At 30.4% G+C, this 19,410-nt stretch overlaps 2 protein-coding genes across 2 annotated transcripts in view; both read left to right on the top strand.

Annotated features, from left to right (window-relative positions):
* Positions 1 to 5,320, top strand: part of LOC139501766 (transient receptor potential cation channel subfamily M member 1-like) — a 68,460-nt gene extending 63,140 nt beyond the window's left edge. The window contains exons 26-27 of the mRNA XM_071290908.1: positions 1,007 to 1,145; positions 1,699 to 5,320. Of these exons, the coding sequence (XP_071147009.1) occupies positions 1,007 to 1,145; positions 1,699 to 1,718 (159 nt within the window). The 3' untranslated portion in view covers positions 1,719 to 5,320. The remainder of the gene's footprint in view (positions 1 to 1,006; positions 1,146 to 1,698) is intronic.
* A 3,902-nt stretch (positions 5,321 to 9,222) lies between these two features.
* The window catches only part of LOC139501765 (uncharacterized), a 29,960-nt gene continuing 19,772 nt past the window's right edge, over positions 9,223 to 19,410 (top strand). Inside the window, exons 1-10 of the mRNA XM_071290907.1 lie at positions 9,223 to 9,256; positions 11,627 to 11,694; positions 12,500 to 12,599; positions 13,406 to 13,570; positions 14,655 to 14,710; positions 15,366 to 15,516; positions 16,545 to 16,651; positions 16,857 to 16,944; positions 18,234 to 18,349; positions 19,059 to 19,281. Coding sequence (XP_071147008.1) covers positions 11,653 to 11,694; positions 12,500 to 12,599; positions 13,406 to 13,570; positions 14,655 to 14,710; positions 15,366 to 15,516; positions 16,545 to 16,651; positions 16,857 to 16,944; positions 18,234 to 18,349; positions 19,059 to 19,281 — 1,048 coding nt within the window. The 5' untranslated portion in view covers positions 9,223 to 9,256; positions 11,627 to 11,652. The remainder of the gene's footprint in view (positions 9,257 to 11,626; positions 11,695 to 12,499; positions 12,600 to 13,405; positions 13,571 to 14,654; positions 14,711 to 15,365; positions 15,517 to 16,544; positions 16,652 to 16,856; positions 16,945 to 18,233; positions 18,350 to 19,058; positions 19,282 to 19,410) is intronic.

The following is a 19,410-nucleotide window of genomic DNA, read 5'->3' as shown; positions in this document are numbered from 1 at the left end:
AAAAACATGTCATTATCGTGATATATGGACTGCCCACAGGACAGTGGTATTAACTACGACATTGATAATGACTAAGATGTTGCCGAGGTCATCATCGCTGTTTGCAGTATATACCACTGTCCTATGGGCAGTCTTTTTTTTCACGATAATGACCAGTTCTTCAGTTTCTTTGATTATGTTTATTACTTGGAGGAACCATTTTTTTACATATTTTCATAAATTAAAAATGTTCAAAGCCAACTCGAGTTATTGTACTATTTCTATAACAAAAAGTGAATATAAAAAAGAAGATGTGGTATGATTGCCAATGAGACAACTATCCACAAAAGACCAAAATGACACAAACATTAACAATCATAGATCACCGTACGGCCTTCAACAATGAGCAAAGCCCATACCGCATATAGTCAGCTATAAAAGGCCCCGATAAGACAATGTAAAACAATTCAAGCGAGAAAACTAACGGCCTTATTTATGTAAAATAATTAACGAAAAACAAATATGTAACACATAAACAAATTAACAAACGACAACCACTGAATTACAGGCTTCTGACCTGGGACAGGCATATACTAGTGACTAGTAATACATGTAACTATAAGTAACTGCCATTCATTTAAAAAAAAAAGTGCAATTTGTCAGTAAAGGAATACTAAAACAAGTTTTCTATAATTTTATAATTTACAAATACATATGGTAAACAATACAACAACTTTAGCCTTTTTCCGTATTGGTTAATAAGCAGTGTAACGTCAATCCGTCAAGCAAAATGACGATGCAAAAGGTCTGAAACGTTTCACCCAGTCTACAGATTGGGAAATGCAGAAAACACATGAAAGCTAACAAGTCGGTATTGATGGCGTTTTGTTTTGTATATAGTCCATATACCAGAGGATGAAGTGTCTTATTATTGTCTACATACAACATGTTTTAAAAAACACTCGGTATGATAGTTTCGCTGTTTAACTGATAATTTTGTATGTATTATATGTTTTTTTAACTCCAGTTATCAAAAATTGCCAAAACTCTCGATAAATATGAAGACGAAACGGAAGATGAGGACGATAATTATCAATTTGGATTTTTATCGACGGATAAGAATGATTCTGACAGTGAGTCTGTGTCATCAGATGATTATGTTAGAAGTAAGTTCAACAAATTTTACTAATTTTATTTCAATTTATTGCAGCAGACATAAAAAACTATGCATTCATTGATATCGATACAGCGACAAATATACATTTGCATATTGTAACTTTTGAATAATTAAATGCAAATGAGTTATAAAATCCAAAAACAATGAATGCAATATCATTTCAACCAAACTAAACCGAATTCACTTTCCGCCATAAGACATATTGTTCGAGCGTATTAACTTGTTCGACGGTATTTTTGTTTTGATGCACTAATTAATTGAATATTGATAATTAACATTTTGAAATTATCCTTTTGTTCTGCACAGTTAAGTTGGGGTTATATTTCAGATCACCATTTTTGTAGGATTAATGCATTATGTTCAATTTAACAATTCCATACGCAATACCACGTCATAATCTATCATCAAAAGGAAGCTTCATTTGGATATAAGACATTAAAAAAACTATTCACAAAGATTATATCTAAGATGTGTGCATGTTCTAACATATGTTTCAAAAGACGTATTGCTCATTGTCACCTCTTTTTATTTTGATATTTCAGGACCAAATATGCACTGGTGAAGCACAGAGTTCAAATCAAATTCTTTATGCACTTACATATTTTGTCGCCAGTACTAACGTATACTGTATAACAAGTTCTGAATTCTACTGATTAACAATTAACACTACCTATCAAAACATTTTAATTTATGTGTAAACAGAACTGCATTTGAAGTAATCATTACATGTTTTTCCTCTTTTTTTAAACTTGTAAGCAGTTTAAAGATTGTTCTCATCAATTAAATTAAATAATTGGTAAATAATCAATGTACTATAAGCAGTATTTTGAAGACTGAATTGAATTTTATCTAACATTAGAAAATGTCTCAACATTTTTAGGCTGATCATGCTGATACGTAATTGAGTTCATCATAAGATTGCATATGATTATGATTGATTCACGATTCTGAAATCAGTTCATTTTTTTAGACGTCGTTTGTTGGAAATTGTTTTTGTTGTAATCACAAATATCTAGTCTAGAGCAGTAATGTGTATCAACCTTTCATTTCTCTTCTCCAAAGGATAGCTTAGATATTGTTTTTTTTTATTTCGATAGCCAAGGGACCTCTTTATTTTTGAACTTATTCATATTGGTATAAAATTCATACAAGTGGGAGATATATATTTACCTTTTATACCCGTTTTTACAAACTATTTACTCTGTACCAAATAAGGAATATGGCAGTTATTTTTTCTTTTATTCCGTTGATTGATAGCATTTGATATTTTTATGGATTTCACGTATTGAAATTGCATTGGAGTTTTTGTTATATTTTTCTATGTGTCAATACATCATTTCAAATGATTTGTCATAATGTATTGTTAAAAGTAAAAAAATGAGGAATTTGAAACAAAATATGTCAACAAAAATAGTAAAATACATAACGGAAAAACGTATTCAAGTACGAAGAAATAACTTTGTACAATGTAATGACGATTAAAGCAGATAATGAAACGAAAAAAAGAATGTCAAATGAATGAAAATAATACGGAAAATAAAAACAACAAAATAAGGCTGTAATCACTAGTAATGATAAAGAATTGTAGTTATAATCTTGATAATAATTCCGAATGTGAGATATGTAATTGTGTTTGCTCGCTTCAATCCTCAACCATAGTAAAAAAGATGTTAAACTGTTATTCATGTTTTTCTTAAACTCAAACATTGACATCGATACAACATTAGCAAGATATGCAAGTATAATGTTTAACAAATTTAAGCTGTGTTGTTGTTTTCATTATCGGAAATATAGATCAAAAAATATTGATCGATATTTCCATACTTTTTTTAATTCAAGATTGATGATAATGTGTATATATGTATATGTCTTTTCTTTGACGTTTGATCAATTTATATAACACAATGACGAGATAGATAGATAAACTTATTAGCATAAGGTTTGTAGTTATAATGTTGGTTTTATTGTATTCATATTTGTGTTTCTCATGCGTTTCTTGTTGTTTGTTGTTCAGCTTTGTGATAGCTGTCATTTTCTAACACAAACGCAGCATATCAACCTTGTTGTTTTAATTTTTTTATTCAACTTTGAGTGTAACAAAATCATAAATACATGTGTTATCAGCGTTAATGTTATGATATAGACGTTTTTAATATGAATGATAAGATGTGGGATGATTGTCAGGGAGAAAACTCTCCACAAAAGACCAAATGACAAATTAACAACTATAGGTCACCGTGCGGCCTTCAACAATCAGCAAATCCAATACCACAAAGTCACCTATAAAAGTCCGATTTTCTACAAGTCATAAAGAGACATTTGCTAAGACTAAAACAGTTCAAACATTTTATTAAGCGGAATCATAATATAGTTTTTTTATTTACATTCATCTTGGTTTAGATTTATTTGTTCAAAACATCGACGTCCTTTATATTATTAGCTTGTAACCGACATATTTATTGAAATTCATATAAATGTGAAATTCCAACTGACCCTTCCTGGAGGAGGATCAGTTATACGTGGGCTACATGTTTAGTTTTTAAAAACAATAAAATCGGAGAATGTCAACATTGAAACGTTAAACAAGGCAACCAGTGATAAATTTCATTTGTTGACTTCTAACTCAATTACATCATTCATAAACAAGTAAAACGATGATTTACATATTTTAAAATGTATACAAGATATCAAACAGCCATAGGAAAATTGAACGTACTTGCCTATTTTTTTTTTTTGCGTACAGTTATGTTTATATCAGATGATATAACTTTTTGAAATTATTCGGAGATAATCGCTAAGATTTTGATACGACAACAATTCTTAAAGTCATAAGAGACCTAAAATTAAAAAAAAAATTATGCTATGTTTTTTATAACTCAATGGATAGTTTTCATTATAAAACTTATGTACATATACTTTTTTTTCTGAAGAAAGTTCTTTAATTTGTTCAGATTAAGAAGAAGTTTACTTTATTTTAGTTGCGTCCTTCCAGGAAGCAATTGCCCGACATATTTTCCGTATGCAAAGTGACCTCCGTGTGACCAATCGCGTAAAAATCCGGTGATCGTAATACGCATGGATGTTCTTATGATAAACTATTATCTGATTGTACATGTTAAACACGTGCTCAATATACATGCCTTTGTGATAATTGTTGACAAGCAGGTTATAATTGTTAAACTTCGGCTTCAAAACACGAACTTTAAATTACCTGCCATATTTTCACATCACTGACCGATTGAAAAACAAAATTGACGATTCTTCAAAATTTTTACGAAAAAAAGGATAAAATCGTGCACAGAAGACTAAGTTTATGATGTTTGTATGCATTGGTTCAGGAATTTGAATAACATTATTTTTCACCGGTCACTCGTTTATTATGACTTTAAATACAAAGGAAATGTTTATACATTATAACGAGTTCATGATTTGTATTTTTTTGGAGTTTTATAATGTTTTTAGTGGAATAGATGATCATGAATTTTACGGCTTATTCTCCTTTAATATGGATAACAGAAAGTTGTTACTTTAGTTAATTTTAAGGATGGCTGTAACTATTTTGTGTGTACTGTGTATCATTTGTTTATGTTGGTACAAATGTGACTGGATTAAGTAAAACTTTCAGTTTCGTGGATATTTGATTTCGTGTATTTGCCAAAGTCTGCTTACAATTTAATATAACATTTATATTTCACTGTACGTTGCAATAGTCCACAATAATTTATATTCAAAGAACAATAATAAATTTACAGTATCTAAAATGATTACTTTATTTTACTTATATTTTTTTCTAACAACATGAACAATGCAAATAGTTATTTTTCCAGCGATCTTCATACCAAACAACAGTTCAATACATTTTTGTTGCTTTTATGCCAATTTTGCATCAACTATTATTATAGCTTAGTCATTTATATCATTGTCATTTTTTTATATTTTGCTTCTTTTATGGGTTATACTTTGTATGCATACTATCATAAACTTTTGCAAGATTTCTCCAGATGTCAATCATATCGAGGGATTTGTTGTAGTATTTTCATATTTTTTATTTGATATTTTTTAATAATTTCTTTTATAATGTCAATCAGAGATACATTGCTTTACTTTTGCTTTTAATAAAGAAATACTTCAAAAACAATTGTGGAATCATTAGTGTATCATTAATTTCACTTCATATAGAAACAAATGGGAAAATAAGATACATAATTATAAATGAATATTAAAAACAAATACCCCAAAAGTCCCCCAAATATTTCACAATATAAAAAAGGCATTCCCTTCGATAGCCAAATTAATTAATCGCACTACGACAGCCAAAATATAAAAGACATGGCAAAACTCATAAAAAAGCACATCATGATACTAGTGTTGATAACAAGATTTTGTTCATCTGTTACATATTTGTTTTTCGTTCATTTTTTTTTTACATAAATGAGGCCGTTAGTTTTCTCGTTTGAGGTGTTTTACATTGTCTTATCGGGGTCTTTTATAGCCGACTATGCGGTATGGGCTTTGCTCATTGTTGAAGACCGTACGGTGACCTATAGTTGTTAATGTCTGTGTCATTTTGGTCATTTGTGGATAGTTGTCTAATTGGCAATCATACCCAATCTTCTTTTTTTAAATATATAAAACAGTTTATTTTTGACACAAGGAAAACCAGAGACTGAGTAGCACGAAGCAAAATGGTTACCACATAAAAAAAACGTTCAAAGAGTTGCAAACAATTTACATGTATGGAGCAATGGTTCAAAAACTCTCTTGTATGCAGTAACTCTACAGCAAGTAATTCTGATATCAAACTCATGCCCTGAACTATTTTATGAACTGTGAGACGTGCTTACACTGACATAAACTCGGTTTTTGTGTCAGTGTTATTCACACGTAGACTAAAAATAATTGTGTTCCATTGATAAAACTCAATGTTTACATGCAGTTTAATTCAGGCTTGTCTACATGCAGTCGATAGTCAATGTAGGCTTTGTGTGTTCGGTGGTTAAGTGTACACAACACAATGTATTTAAACACGATCTTTACCATATAAATTTAGTGGAGAAATGTATTTTTCATGAAATAGATATCTATAAATATTATAAATGAAGTTTTTTAGTAACCCTTTGACAAGACTTAATGTTAAGAAAGGACACATACTTTACTACGTTACCTCCCTCTGGTATGTAGTATGTTTGCTATGTGACACTATACATGTTGATTTTATTGTTACTATAGATGATTATCATGAATAAATTCTGTGAATATATGTACGTCATATATACGATGTAAACTACCTAGTATGTAAATAGATAAAAGAAGATGTGGTATGAGTGCCAATGAGACAACTCTCTATCCAAGTCGCAATTCATAAACTTTTAAGGTAAATCATTGTGAGTCAAGGTTCGGTCCGTAACACGCATTGTTTGTTAAAATCAATAGCATATTCGAGTAAAAAGTACCGTTGTATTACAGATTCAAACACTCTGCAAGAAATCTGATTTGTTTCAACTAGCTTCAAAATAACATTTTTTTTTTCAAATAAATAACAGAAACCTTAGATAGGAAACGTCTGAAACATTCCACTGCAATAAATATGTTTCGTTTCGTTTAAACATTTGCTCTGATCTAATGGTTGCATCAGCAGATTTCAATGTACCAATGATTTTATTAATCAACATATGTGTACCAATTTATTCTATCTTGCAGGCATTGGGCCATTCCAGTTAATTTCTGACAGGTGGGGATGGATGAGGAGATTTTTGTTCATACCTATCAGAAAAAAAACATCAAGAAAAACTACCTATCAGATCTATAAATTAAGACCTATCAGATGTAGAGTTTCTGTTCATATTGGGTGGATGGGCTTTCATGGGAAAAATTGACCTATCAGAATTTTTACTGCAAGGATTGTACCCATCAGAATTTTAAATCCAATACCAGGTAATGCATAATACGAAACTGTCTACATTCCTTAACACCCCTAAGATATGAAATGGGTATTTGTTGTAACCCCTAAGATGTAATAATTTTTAATTGTTTACTGTTGCAAGATCCTCAGAAATTGTTGCGTAAAAGTGTACCTGTCAGAAAAAAAACCCCAAAATTTCACCCCTAAGATGTATAAATTTTACACCCCTCAGAAAGGACCATCCATCCCCCCATTATCAGATATTAACTGGAATGGCCTATCCATCATTTTGAGATGCCAAATATGTTGACCCAGCCGAAATAACTTTGAACGGGAGCTTACAAACGGTATTATTGTGCCACACACTACATAAACGACCTTTGACAAAGCTTAAAAAAATTGTGCTAGTTAAACACATTTTAAACTATGGTCATCATGAAAACACACACATACAACTTATCACATCAATCATACAATATTCTATATTTCGAAATGGTAAAATGTCAGCTGCCTGTCACAAAATAAAACCTTTTGAAATCCATTGCTTCGCTCACCAGACAAAAAAACGTAATGTCAGAAAAGTTGCACCTCGAAAATATATAAAATCAATATGACGAAGCTCTAATAATAGGTTCATAGAAAAATTGAATATGTTAACATTCTAGATGCATGAACCCATAACCCATGGTGTTATACATTAAAATAGAAAGATTTAAACAACATTGTAAATATTATGATACAAACGCTATTTGTTTGTCAATACCGGATCAGGTTATTTTTAGATATTTAAATACATCCAATATCAATATTTGTTCCTTGAAAGCATCATATTACTCATTACGTGAAATTACCTTTCTACATGTCTTACCATGCATCATTTCAGTAAATCAATTATCCTCTAACATTAAAATTTTATGATGTTTACTTTGTAACTGACAACGACAACGAAGAAGTTGTGAGTATAAACAGTTATGTATTTACTTTACAGTTTAAAGTCTTTGCTTGTGCCATTTTTGTTACTGCATATTTGTTCGAAATAATAAGACATATTATTGTATAGCAATATAATATTTCTCACAGAAAGTAACCAAAAGTTAGCGTGCAATAAATTCCAATATTGCACTAGTGCAATAAATCTTAAAAATTCATGACGTCATCAACGACAAAATCTTAGTTTAAACCAATTTTCACTTTCAAATATTATATTGCTATACAATAAAAGGGTTATTGCATGAATATTGGGCAATATTGTCCCTCGTAGAACATATATATTATAACTGTGCCTTTTTAACCATTTTGAAATACACAAGTCAAAATACCTAAAAATAGTCAGTCCTTTTATATGTTGATAACTACATTTTAGGGTGGTTGATAGTAATTAGATTAAGGATAAGTTATATGCAGGACATAACACCTGTCATTCATTCATAAATTGAATTTTCCAAACCCAATGAATAAGTATGGCTAAGTTTTATTTAGTTTGTTTACATAGGTTCAGCTCATTTTCGATTTATGAGATTAACTGTCATCCTGATATCTTTCGTCCCTTTCTCCCCTCTTTTAGCGTACAACAACAGACAACAAACGTTAGGCTTAGGCAAATTATCACATATCCCTGCATAGTATATCAGTATTATTTCGGTTGATATTATTTTAGCACTATATAGCAGCTGTTCAGACACTTTATCCTGTTGTTGTTGTGAACAGGTAATTCGCCAAAATAAGAATGGCGTCTACACAGACAAATCACCGCCACAGATACATACACTGACTAACAAATATAGGCATTGTATGTAATAAGTCAGAGGAAAGAAAAATAAATGCTGTGCTTAATCTGAATATCACTTTTATATTTAGAATCAGTGCTTTAAACACGTAGTGCTCATCTTTTTAGTTGGAGAAATTTGTTAGTGATGAATTTGTGATATACAATTTGGTTTTCTGTTCTTTTTGTATTGTTTCCATTTAACGAGTACGCCTTTTGATTTCTATGTTTTCAATCGTTAATGATGATTTTTATTTGAGTTTTTCCAGTTTTTAAGGAAAACACTTATCCATTATTATCCATTGTACATGGCCAATGTATGGGAGGAGTTTCACAGAAATGTTTAAAATAACCGTTTGCAGGTAGTGCGATTGATGGGACCTCTACAGAAATAAATCGTCCTGCAACTTATCCGCAACATCTACATCTCCTGGTAACGGTCTTTTTCACTGTATACAGACTCAGTCACAAGTCGATTTCTGCCTTTTTCGGATGTTTGTAATAGACAAAATTGTACAATCTTGTTTCCTAGAACAAATAAACAGTACTCTTCAATTTGGATAAGTAGGCAAGGCATTGGTAAACAGGTATCTTATAGTGTCATCATATACACAGCAACAGATCGATCGAAAACCACCTATTTGACAAATAAAAATAAAAAATAGACTTTTAATTGAATACTGTGTTCCGGTATAACATACACATTTGACACATCATAATGCTGTATCGTATTCGGGACACTGTGTGGAGACCTGCAATGAACAAAGTGTATCTGCCATTTGTTAGGTCTGTGCAGGCTAATTATGTAAAATTTAGTCAATGTTAGGTGTTCTGCTAAATACCATATCATATCGTCAAATGTAAAAGAACTTAATGCTATGAACATAAATGCCTTTCTAATGCCGGTTTTACTAGTCGCCCTAGGCATATACAACTATTAAGCTTAACAGATCTTAATTACTAGCACTGGTATTGGTCTGTATTTCCCGACAATGGATAGGTCTGAACATAAAATAAAAGACTAAACCTTACTATTTTTTTATTTAAGTTTCTTAACGTTTCAAATATGTTATGATGAAATAACTAGTTAATACACAATCGGTTTACTAGTCTCTGTGTAGTATAAATGTATAGGAAATATTTAAAAAAAAAAAGGATCATGTGTGAATTTGACCGAAAAACCGACAAACCGAAAAGCAAATTTAATTTTGTTTTGACTTGATTGATTGTTCACTTAATTTACATGAATATATGTACATATTCTATTCTTATCTTACATGTTTTCAACTACTTTTGAAATTAAATGCCATTCACATGGATAAAGTTACAGTGTTGAAAGTATATATCTATAGATTCCTCACAGGATAACAATCAAGTGAAAAGAATATTTAAAATAAGTATCAAAACAATAATTTGTTTTCGGCGTTATTTTCAATTCAATTTCATATACTTATCCGAAGATCATTTCAGCTAGCCTGTGAAAAGTGATTACATATCAAAAGGATGAATAAATTATTATATTTACAATTGTAATGACATAAAAGAATACCACTTGAGCACTTACATGCATTTACATGACGGATCTATCATAAGCAATTAAGAAAGGGGAAATAGTTAATGCTGCCAAAAAAAAACAAAAAACGGAAAACAATTTATCACTTTACCTTTAATTATGTTAGCATATGAAGTAAATATAAAATAGTACATTAATAGTGTTATACGATACAAGTATTTAAAAGCTTTCAAGTGTCTAAAAATGATAGACGAAACCTGTATATTCTAACTAAACGACCACTTAATAAGTGTATGTGGCGAAATTAATTTTGATAAATTGTGATCATAAAATTATTCAATCTTTCATATGAGTATAAAAATGTAGTTGTATACTATTACCAATGTAAGTGATGTTATTTAGCGGCTTATTTCGCCTAATAACATAGTTTTAAAGTAAATCTACGTGTAGGTAAATGACCAAATTATGAATATTAATCGAACCATAATGGTTATTTAAATTCTTATCAAGACATCATGAAAAGGCTAGTGCTTTTACTTTTTTTCACTTCAATAAATTCATCATCTTATTAGCTTAGTTTTGTGACAAGCTTTTACGTGAATTGAGAATCGTATCCTTGTTATATATAAACCTATAGAAAATTTGTATATCGTTAAAAATTTAAAGTCGTGATTCACCTTCACTCACAAAATCCACGCAAATGTAGAATTTTGGGACCACATTACGTTTGTTTTCTCAATTAAGTTGGTTATTATTTTATATCTGACATTACAATATGATTTTTTCTCATTTTTAAATGTCCGTTTTGTTGCCCTTAGTTAATCATATCCCCTTTATTTGAAATTTGGTCAATAGTTGTATCAATGGCAATGGTACTACATCTATTTTTTATAGTACATATATCTTTATGTACCATATCCCGTATGTGTTGCCATACTATCTGTTATATGTATTACATCACTTCATAAAAGGTAAATCTTACAAGACAAGGAACATATTTAAAGTTTTGAGACAGCCGACAAATCACTTAAATGGATAACTTGGTTATACTAAAATACTAAAAGAAGAATATCAGCTAACACACTGAAATTTCATTATCTTAACAAATGCACACGACGATTATAAAAATCATTAGCAATTAACAAACAATTAAAACATTTTTTTAATTATAATTGTGTTTGATTTGTTGTACTTCTCAATGATTCAACGAAGAACACGGTATTAAAACGTGTTTGACAAAACCAATGATTAACTAATTACAATAATCCACTACGTATTCATTTATTTAAGATGATATAACTACAGAATTAACGTCAATGATGGCAGATTCAATTGCTTTAGAACATGTAGAGACGCAGGTATTATAAATATATTATTTTACTTTCTAATAATGTATCATTGATATTTTAAAGGTTTTCAATCAAACGAGATAATGATTTTAAAACATTAATCATCATCATGTTGTTGGTATATGTTACAGGAATGGAACAGTTCGATATTCTCACGCCTGAATTTTTACATTTTCACTCAATTTTGAACTATCAAAATCTGAGTTCATTTAACAAGCTTTAATGTCAACTGATCTGGTGTTGTCTGGAAGTGATTTCTATGATTTGTTATGATTGTAAACACTTTAAGGTCACTATTTAGTGTACCCATACAACGTATAAATAGTAGTTAAAACGGTTCTGTCATTAAATGAGAGATTCAGATGCAAAAAGATTAACAAAATCTAAAAGATATATATGCCAACAGACCTGTCAACTATCTAGATTTATCGAGTATCGCGAGCTCCCATTAGAGATGTTGACCTGAATTTTCATATGAGAGGTGTTGACCTGCATTTTGATATTTCTACATTATATCAACTAAATACATCAAAAGAGACATTAAAATGAGTTTCGCCGAGCAGCGAGACAGATTTCCAGGCTTGCTTACTGGTTGTTTTCATAATGACTTCCGATGTAAATATCCGTGATGTTCTGAAATCCTGCATTGGCTGGATCGAAACTTGGACAATACAGAAAAAAAATCAATATTGACAGAGTAATTCTGTATTGGTCAAGTTTAAACTTTGTATTGCATAAACTATGCAGTTTTCACCATATTTATTCCGATAGCAACATACTTTATGTAATAATTATACATCTTTACATACATTAGTTTTATGAACAGGAAATTCAAGGACATGCAATATTAACCAGAAGGCTCTCAGATTATACAACATTCTACGGTTACAGCGCTTCATATATACCTGACGTAGGTATGCATTATATTAACTATAGGTCCAGTGATGCCTTACACATGCCAATAAGTAATTAGTGTATAGTTTATTTGGATTTAACAATCATACTGTTAAACATAATTTCTAAAATGATACCTTGTATAATGTTTAAGTATAGCATAACAGCTTAAAAATCAGTTCAAAATATCAAAAAGTAAGAGTAGGTTTAGTAAGACCCCTTTTTGGCCCCAAAATATAGCTGTTTTACAAAATTATAAAAATGTAATCTTTTAGCTATTTGCTGGAAAGTAGAATACTTCTGCTACAAACATATGGGCTGTTTCTGACATGACAATACACATATAAGGTACTAGCATGATTTAATCATGCTAAATTACTGGAATCTTCACAGTAGTAGCATTTTAGTAAAATTTTAAACGATTTCCGTCTTAAATGAAAGTGGCCGCATTCGTGTTTCTTCATAATATTGAAATATCATATATAAATGTTGAGGATAAACACAGATGCGACCACTTTCATTTTTGACAAAAAACATCTGAAAAGTGTCGTATTTTGGCATATTTGATAGTTTTTTCATATATAAGCTTGCATCGGAGCGTTTTGAATGACTGAATCAGTCAAAATCTTTCACATAAACTAATTGAATCAATTGAAATTTACATTTAAGTGTTTAACATGGTTAAAAAGTGTCCAAAATCTTTCGTTAGATGAACCTGAAATTTGAGGCCAAATCATCCCTTACCGGACCTACTCCTTTATGTTCCTTTTTCAAGCAACACTCTTATAAACCTTTTTTTTATTCTTAAATACAATTTTCATCACAGTAAAAGATGGTGTGAATAAGGATGACACCACTAAACCTGAAGATCTAAGAAACGTCATCAACGAGTTGAAAACAGACCAAGTTGTCGTAGAGCTGGAAAATGACAGGGACAGATATGAAACAATTAGAAAAGATGATTTAGTATTGTCTGACGATGAACAAACAGGTACGGCATGTTGTCTTCTTATAACTTAAAGTTGTGCGTATTATGTTGTTGATTAGGAGTAAACACATTGATATAAGGCACCATTGCAAATATTGACGTTTAAAGCCGACTATTTTGGAAAAGTTTAGTGTGGTCTTGTTATAAGTGTGATGACAACAGCTAGTCTTTTGTATGCTCGGACATCAACTATTTCCCGATACAAAACGCATATAAAGGGGATCAGTACACTTGTTATTGTTTCAATATATAGTCAGTAAAAGCTTTTAATAATGCAAAAGGAAACTTGTATATACTTATATATATGCCTACTGTAGATTCATTTTTATTCGTTGGTTACCATTTTTTGTGGATTTCGTTTGTATATATGAGAACAACGAATTAAAATGTCCGACGAACTACATTTGTTAAAGGAATGTATGCCGGCTTTGTTAAAACCACGAAATGAAATATCCACGAATGTGCAAGCTTTAATCAAACCACGACAATTGGTACTCACGAGAACTTATAACTCCAAATGATTTTTTTCTAATTTGATTGATTGATTGCAGGGTGATTAACGTCCAGTGACAAACATTATAATTTGAAGAAGAATGCATAAGAATGCGAAAGTATATTCGTTATTGACGTCATTCAATAATACTCTATGCAAACGTATTGCGCCTTTCAAAAACCAGGCAACTGACGACCAATGACTCTTTATCGTAAATGAATATTTGGTCAAAACATTTTCAATACGATAGTAGAAGAGTTGTGATAAAAAAAATATTTGGAAGTATCGGGAACAAGTCAATTCAATTGACACAAGAAGAACGGTAAAATCGATTTTGCCACTACTTGTTTTTATCCAGTATACGGCTTCTATAAATAGTCTTTTTGAAAATTTCATAAAAGTCGGAAATTTATTCGTCTGTTATTGTATAAAGAAAAATTCTGGGCCAAACAGGAATATGACAGTTGATATTCATTCGGGTGCTGTGTTTTATCTTTTGATTTTGCCATTTGATTAGGAACTTTCAGTTTCGAATTTTATTTAGATTTCAGTATTTTTGTGTTTTTTACTTTTTCTTTATTTTATATGTATTAGGTGCTGATGGTTATTTCGAAGTTAACATTCGTGGAAGTAAATCTGCAAACAAAAAGGTAAAATATCATGTTATCGTTTGACATGTCAGATAAAAAATTAGTGCTTTAAGGAATTAGACTTGGAATAATGTTTAAAGGTTCGTTTTCTAAATGTAATTTTTAAAAACAATTTGACAAACCGTTTGACATACACTGACGGTAGGGATTATTGAACCTTCCTTTTTAACTAATATTGGTTGATTGAGTGTTGTTTGGTGCACTTTTCAGCCCTTCTTTTATTTTAGTTTTGTGATCGGTTTTTATTGGTAATGAAAAGAAGAGTGCCCAGACAGAACTCGACCTTCCGTAGAAAAACTTCTTTTTTTAAAATTTTTATTCTATTTCTTTTTTTTATTTTTATTCTAAGTAGAAAAAGTTCTAGTCGATTAATCTCTGAGTCAAAAAAACCTGCATTATGTATGATTCGAACTTACAATCTCAGTGTTGATATGGTAACAATAAAGTATATCAACTACGCAGACAAATTACACAGAGACTTTCAATAACTGAAATATCAATAAAAAATAAATTACAGTGCATGTCTTTGGCTCTGTTTTTCTTTAAAGAATGAATTGATTTTAGTGAACTTTTTTTAGAGGCAGTTTCATGGTATGGAACTTGCGCCCTAAATATTTCAAACGTCAGCTTATCCTTTGATACATTTTTTCAATAGATAAAAGTGTTCATATGGCGACCATTACAGGATGATAAGCAGAAAAAGGAAGTGCCATTTAAACCATCCTTGTATCTTATTTTTGACAGTCCCGAAGAAGACGAAACAGTAAATACAATTTCGCTTATGGAAGAGATAATTGATTTTGCGAGTTAGTATTACATGTATTTCAACGTAAAGAAACAGAATCTTTGTGTTGATGTTGCTGGTTTTTAAACATTTGTAAAACTATCTTTAAAAGTTAAGGTTACATTACAAGATACTTTTCATGAAGTAATTCATTTACGAAATTACATGTTGTCACGCCTCAGTTTATCTTTCGTTCGATTTCATAGCATTAAATATATATAAAAAAAAATTTAAAAAAAACCAAACATTGACGTCAGATATAAATTATTTAGCCAAGAACTGAAACGATGCTAATATAAACCATATACTGGCATGGAAATACGGATTTTTTGTGTTATTAAAATTTGCTGTTACAAAATATTAGAAATTATTATAAATTAAGGAATGTATCTTCCTCATGCAAAGCTCTGATTCCTTTCACGGATTTGACTATACATTTTGGACCTTTTGGATTATAGCTCTTCACCATTTCTATAAGCTTTGGATTTCAAATATTTTGGCCACGAGCATCACTGAAGAGACATGTATTGTCGAAATGCGCATCTTGTGCAAGAAAATTGGTACCGTTAATTATATTCCTTTATATCCAAACGAATTAACTGAATTTGTTTTAAAACCGTAAAATAAACAGAGACCTTTTCCAACACATGTTGTAAGTTATATATTGACGAAGTCAAACGTTCAAGTGATTTAGTAATACTGAAAAATACATGAATAGAAAAATGATTTCTTAGTATTACAAGAATCATTTGGATTAACGCTGTTTATCCTTTTTTATAGCTACCAATACTACCAATAAACGTCTTTTGATACTGAAATGTTAAACAATAGAGATGTTTCCATATATAAATTAAATGAACTGATACACGATTAGGTATATTTTTTTATCTGAAATATTTGTTTTGGTGATATGAGCGGATGAGGATTCTTCGGAGAGAATACATGCGTGTACATACATCGACACTTTGGGTTTTCTATTAGTGATCAAATACCTTGTCTCAAATATTGGTTGTTTTAAAGAGAATAACTCTTTGGTTTATGATCTTTCAGAAAAGACCAAATTGCCGTGCCACATTGTAAAACAGAGAGTTTTGTTCCACAGTGGTTTTAAAAAGACTGTTAGTATTCACTATAAAACAGATAAGGATACTATTGAGGTACGTTGAATTGCATTATCTTTATCCAAAAGACAAAGTAAAAACACATAACCATATTGTATTTTGAAAACTTATAAAGACTCAATGAACTTTAAAGAAATACACCAAGCAGTTATCAAAAATATATGATCACTTTATAGCTATGTTGTATTTCTTTTTTTAATTGTATCTTGTTACATACAATTTTGAATTAAACATTTTCTAGGAACTTATAAAGAAAGGATTCAATGAATTTGAAAAATTGGACGAGAATATAGAAGACGAAATTCATTACTTCAGACGAATAGCAGAGTGTGAGTTATCAACAAATTTACTACTTACAACTATATTGACTACTTAATGATGTTTACATTTCTGTGCAAGGGTGTTTATACAATGTAGCGTCGTGATTTTTCAGTACAGTTGACGAACATGACGCAGCAAGAACTACGCACACAAAATATGCCTTGATAACAAAAACAAAAGGTCATCAACGCAAAACAAATGCGATACACACTAACTGAATTTCTGGCTTTTATCTCGAAACTGGCGCATACTGAAAGTTGCACTAATTTGTATCTAAGCAGTGTCACAGCACAAAATCGGAACTATTGAGAAATGTACCAAAGGAACCATGTTTAATAATTGGAATACAAACATGTGTACTTAAAAAGATATTTGAATTCGTTTTAATGTATTGATCTGATAAAAAGTTACTACAGGTTTTCAAATAAGTACTGCGCTTTGACATTTGACAACTTTCGTGATCAATTTTTTTTTTTACAGAATTGAAAGGTATTGATATACAGTCATACACACTAATGGGTTTCCATCGTAATCATAATGATATTTATTATCACACAGTGTGGACTAAATTTTTTTCATGGACTAATAACCGGAATTCAAAGTTGGTTATTTGTCCTCGGGACCAATTTCGAAACGATACCTCGAAAATCCATATCGAATTCGACTTCCGGTTAACTGTCATTAAAAAAAATTGTTTAATCTATTTTCTCATCAAATATTTTTTTATTTTATTTTTAAATATAGAATAAATATACATGACATATATTTATATATGCTGTATTTTTTCTACAGCTCATAAAAGTATGTGATGCATTCACAACTACAAGTTTTGAATCCATATTGGCCCTGTTAACAGCCCTCGACCCATATGAAACCCTCTTGGTTGATATCACATAGTTTCAGTGAAGGGCTGATACCAGGGTCAATATTAAAAATGCTATGTAATAACCTATACGGTATTGAACAGTCACTTCGTACTTAAATTGTCTTTTTTAAACTTTTTTGAATTTTAACGTCACTGAAGAGTCTTTTGTAGACGAAACGCACGTATGACTAAAATACAAAATTTAATCACGGTATCTGTGATTAGTTTATATATGTTGTACTTGAAGGGTAGAACGTTCAATATTAATTTATGAAAAAGCGTGGTATACATTTAATTGTTGAATCCAACAATACAAGTTTATACGTTTCTTCCGCAGTTATACATCCAATTATTTGTTTTAAGATTGCCACGTGTGACAGTAGCAAGATAATGTTGTTGTTTTGTATGCAATTTTTTTTGTTTTGATTCAAGATGCAATCGGAGAGGAAGTGTTGCCAATTATTATATCCTTAAAAAGGAACTCTATAATTAAACAAGAAGTACAAAACACAGCACAAAGCTACCAAATACCTGTCATTTACTTCAAGGTAAAGTATTTTATTGTTGCACGATGATGACTGCTGTACCCCGATTTTGACTATTTTATTTATTATGTATGTTTAGTTCAGGCATCATTGTAAATATAATGGAATTTGATGAGACTGGTTTAGCGAATTAAAACCAGGTTAAATCCACCATTTTTACATGCCTGTACCAAGTCAGGAATATTACAGTTCTTGTCCATTCCTTTTTTTTTTATGTATTTTGTCATTTGATTTTACAATGTGATTATGGACATTCCGATTGCATTCTCCTTTGAGTGCAGTACTTTTGTGATTTTACTTTTTTTTTATATTTGCGTTATTTTTTAAAGATGAATGGTGTCCATACACATGCATAAAAAGTCCAACGAAATTTTTTCCTCCCAAAATGTGTTTGACATATGTGTAGTCAAATTAACTTATATTTATTTTCTCTAAATTAAGCGGATTGATGGATATTCAAATAGTTATCTGTTAATTTGGTGTCATTAAGACAACTCTTCAAGCAGACACACTGACAGATATATTAACAAGTGTAGGTCACCGTATTGCCTTCAATAATGAGCAATAAAACAATCTCCCTAAATATGCATATTAACAATGATTTTGTTATTCTAACGTTACTAAAAAAAATATAAAACTTTAAAGTGAATGAATATGTTAACTCTACAATGTTGTTAACGTTACATTAAAATCAAAACTATTTGTTTATCAGCCACAGAAAAACACACAGGATGTTAATATATTATGGCCTTCGAGCGGCAACGACCAAAATAATGCAGTCATCACAGAATACAAAACAGATACTACAAAGCCTTGGCGCGTTAAAAAAATAAAAGAGAAAATCACACAGAAAAATTCATCGTCAGATGGCATTGTACTTCTATCTGAGATCCGTTGTGCCCTGGATATTTTAGTTTCCCATATTCTTGTCGGAGGTATGTACGAAGTATAGATAATTAAAATATCGAATAAATAACAAATATTTTATTAGACACGATGTTCAGAAACAACCAGGTGTTCAGAATAAAATATTATAGACAAAATGGAAATTCAAAATGTTCAGT

Source organism: Mytilus edulis, chromosome 13, assembly GCF_963676685.1.
Source record: "Mytilus edulis chromosome 13, xbMytEdul2.2, whole genome shotgun sequence".
Classification (NCBI taxonomy): domain Eukaryota; kingdom Metazoa; phylum Mollusca; class Bivalvia; order Mytilida; family Mytilidae; genus Mytilus; species Mytilus edulis.
This window is presented reverse-complemented; position numbering and strand designations above follow the sequence as displayed.